This window comes from Etheostoma spectabile, chromosome 5 (assembly GCF_008692095.1).
Source record: "Etheostoma spectabile isolate EspeVRDwgs_2016 chromosome 5, UIUC_Espe_1.0, whole genome shotgun sequence".
NCBI classification, from domain to species: Eukaryota; Metazoa; Chordata; class Actinopteri; order Perciformes; family Percidae; genus Etheostoma; species Etheostoma spectabile.
In genome coordinates, this window is record NC_045737.1 from 35,260,679 (window position 1) to 35,263,966 (window position 3,288).

The following is a 3,288-nucleotide window of genomic DNA, read 5'->3' on the forward strand; positions in this document are numbered from 1 at the left end:
CCTAGTCCTGGGTCTTCCCCGAGGCCTCCTCCCAGCTGGACGTGCCTGGACCACCTCCCTCCAGCCTTACCAGATTTCAAAAAATGACACTGACAATATGGCAAGGCTCCCCCGCGGTAACTCTGAGGACCCCCTAGGGGCCCCGGACCCCCTGTTGAAGATCTCTGCGCTAGGTAAACTCTCAGGTCCGTACTGCTACAGGAACCGACTGCCTTGCATCAGGTTCTGTGACAGTAACTGACTTTCAGAAGAAAAGATTGACAACTTTCCAAGGACAAAAACAAACAAACGTGTAATAGAGGACAGAAGTTGCACGAATAATAGAAAATGTTGTGCATGAGATTCATTTAAGTCAAATCCATTAGCAAAATAAAACCTTGTTCTGTTACTTTCCCTCTCACCTCATACATATTTTAACAAACATGAGGAGAGAATCAAAGCTGTTGCTCCTTAGTGTTCCTTAGCAAAGTGGCTGAACTGTCATGTCTTTTCTTTTATCTGTTTGCATGTCGGAGGGCCCCCTGAGATGAGGTCATTCCTCCGTGTTTACGGGCCTCATGCAGCACTCGGCCTGCTCGTAAACATGCAGTTTGGCCTCAAGCCGCTGGGCTGCTGTGTTGCTTTAATTAGTCCTCACTACTTTACACAATGTGCCTTTATGTGAGGAAAGTTTTACTGTGACAAGGGCGTAACTTTGGGTTCAACATTGGGGAGGGGGGGGGGGGGGGGTCTCCACTTGTTAAGCAACACTTTTGAACATCAACACATATTTCCTGCATCTGGGGTCTGTTTGGCAACTATTTTCTGGTTCGCCTTTTCCTGCTGATATTTTGATGCACATGTCTTTAATTTCATGTAAGGAAATATAAAAAAGCGAATTTGGGGGGGGGGGGGGTTGCCCTAGCCTTTTTGATTATGGGTGGGGGGTTGTAACCCTCCACCCCCCCCCCCACCCCTGTAAATGTATGTACTGAGATTTCAAACACTGACTCAAGACAATCTCAGGTCAAAGTATCTTACATGCAAATTACAAGTGAAAGAAATCATAAAGTAGAAAAACATAACTAAAAACCTACATCTGATCAGTGGTGGGATGTAACTAAGTACATTTACTCAAGTACAGTTCTTACAAATGTTAAGTACTTGTACTTTACTTGAGCATTTTCTTTTCAGGCCACTTTCTACTTCCACTCAGCTAAATATCAGAGAGAAATATTCTACTTTTTACTCCATTACATTAATCTGACAGTTTTAGTAACTAGTTAGTTTACATATTAAGATTTCTGAACACAAAACACGTGGTTTATTAAAGAAAATGACGTGTTATTTTACCCAACAATATAAGGGCCTACAAGTCCAGCTGAAATGATGAGACCATTAAACATACAGCTGTTTGGATCGTTTCCTGTTCCTAAAATGTGAGGATTGTTCTAGACGACTACTTGTAATACTTTAAATAGGACTAGCCTACATTTTCCCGATGGCAGTAACATAGCACTTAAGTAACATTTTTAATGCAGATGTGGTATGAGTACTTTTACATAGGTAAAGGATCTCAATACTTCTTCCATCACTGAATCTGATAATTACAAAACTGCGTTGAAATGCAAATCCACCCTGATGAGTAACGATGAAACTGCAGACTGATAGTTGGAATAAACTAACCTGTTTCCATCATCATGTCTACTCCGTTTCAATGTGACTCCACTAATCATGTAAATAGAAACGGTCCTAACTCGATTCTTTGGGTATTTTACTTTACAATTAGATGGCGAAAAAAAGAAAAAAGCTGTTCACAACAACGTGGTCCCTCAAGCCACAGCGTAACCGACACGTTTTCCTAGCTACGACAACTACGGCAGCAAGAAAAGCTGTTATTTACCTAGCCATATGGAGTTATGAAATATTCCGTTTTTGTAGCCCCATGCCCGCGCCTCTTTCATCAGGAAGCCGAGGGTCCACAGGAGAGCGAAGAGGCGCATCCTGCAGCTGCTCCCCCAGATGTTTCTCCGTCTGCTGCTGGAGCTACTGCTGGCTTCAGATACCAAGTCCTGACTGCTGGCTTCAGATACCAAGTCCTGACTGCTGGCTTCAGATACCAAGTCCTGACTGCTGGCTTCAGATACCAAGTCCTGACTGCTAGGATTTGATACCAAGTCCTTTACTGGCTGGTTTAGATACCAGTCCTGACTGCTGGCTTCAATACCAAGTCCTGACTGCTGGCTTCAGATACCAAGTCCTGACTGCTGGCTTTAGATACCAAGTCCTGACTGCTGGCTTCAGATACCAAGTCCTGACTGCTAGTCCTGACTGCTGGCTTTAGATACCAAGTCCTGACTGCTGGTCCTGACTGCTGCTGCCTCCAACAGAGCTGCGGATCCACTGAGTTTCACCCAGGTACTGCAGAATATTAAGTACAACCAGTGATGGCAGGGGCGGGGCTAGGAGGGGGGCACGGGGTGGCACCGGCCCAGCCCTCATCCCATGTGAGGGATATTGTAGAGCAAGGTGGTAGATTTTTATTTTATTTTTTATTTTTTAATTATTCATTCAGAATACAAATATACAAACAAGCAAGGAATTTTAAAAAAGACAAAACCCATTTAAAAAAAGAAAATGTTGCCTCGGGTCGGGCATATAACCAAAACATAGCAGCATGTACACAACAAATCAACATAAAGAAGAAAAAATATTTTTTTTTATATATAGAATGGGCTATCTCAAATTAAGTTAAAAGTTTCAAGTAAACAAACCAAATCCCGGGCTTTTCCATCCTTGACCCGTTCCAGTGACTTCTACAAAAGGTTTAGCTCGTTCTTCACATGGATTGAGGTTTGGTATTAAAACATCTGCATTTATGTATAAAATGTTTTCCTAAAAGCATCAAATTGTTGAGAACAAAAATCCTCCTTCTCATCTTCAACAAGAACACCAGACTTTACATTCATCACTGTCAGAGGTGGCATCACGATCTCCCCGGTCTGTAGCAGCTCTGCAGATCTTTCCAGAAGGATTGCGCGAGGCGGTTTTCATAGCACCCAACAGGGTGATCAGGACCCCATGTGATCAGATTACTCAGGTTCCTCATTTAGGCTGGTTGTCCGTCACGTAAAGGTCTGTCCGACAGCAAGGTACAGCGGTGAAAATATTCTAAACATATTAACAGAAATCATTTGTTTTAGGCGTCTTAAATGCATTTAGCTGCTGCCTTAAAACACAGCAGGACGTTTCTTCTTCTTCTTCTGTGTCGGTGTGTCTGCTTCTCCAAACCGCCGTCTGGAGCTAACA

The 3,288-nt window shown here is 43.1% G+C and overlaps 1 protein-coding gene across 1 annotated transcript in view; it reads right to left on the reverse strand.

Annotated features, from left to right (window-relative positions):
* tnfaip6 (tumor necrosis factor, alpha-induced protein 6) overlaps positions 1-2,139 on the reverse strand; it is a gene marked incomplete at its 5' end in the record, with an annotated part of 19,689 nt that extends 17,550 nt beyond the window's left edge. Inside the window, 1 exon segment of the mRNA XM_032515408.1 lies at positions 1,883-2,139. Coding sequence (XP_032371299.1) covers positions 1,883-1,982 — 100 coding nt within the window.
* Between the last annotated feature and the right edge of the window lie 1,149 nt (positions 2,140-3,288).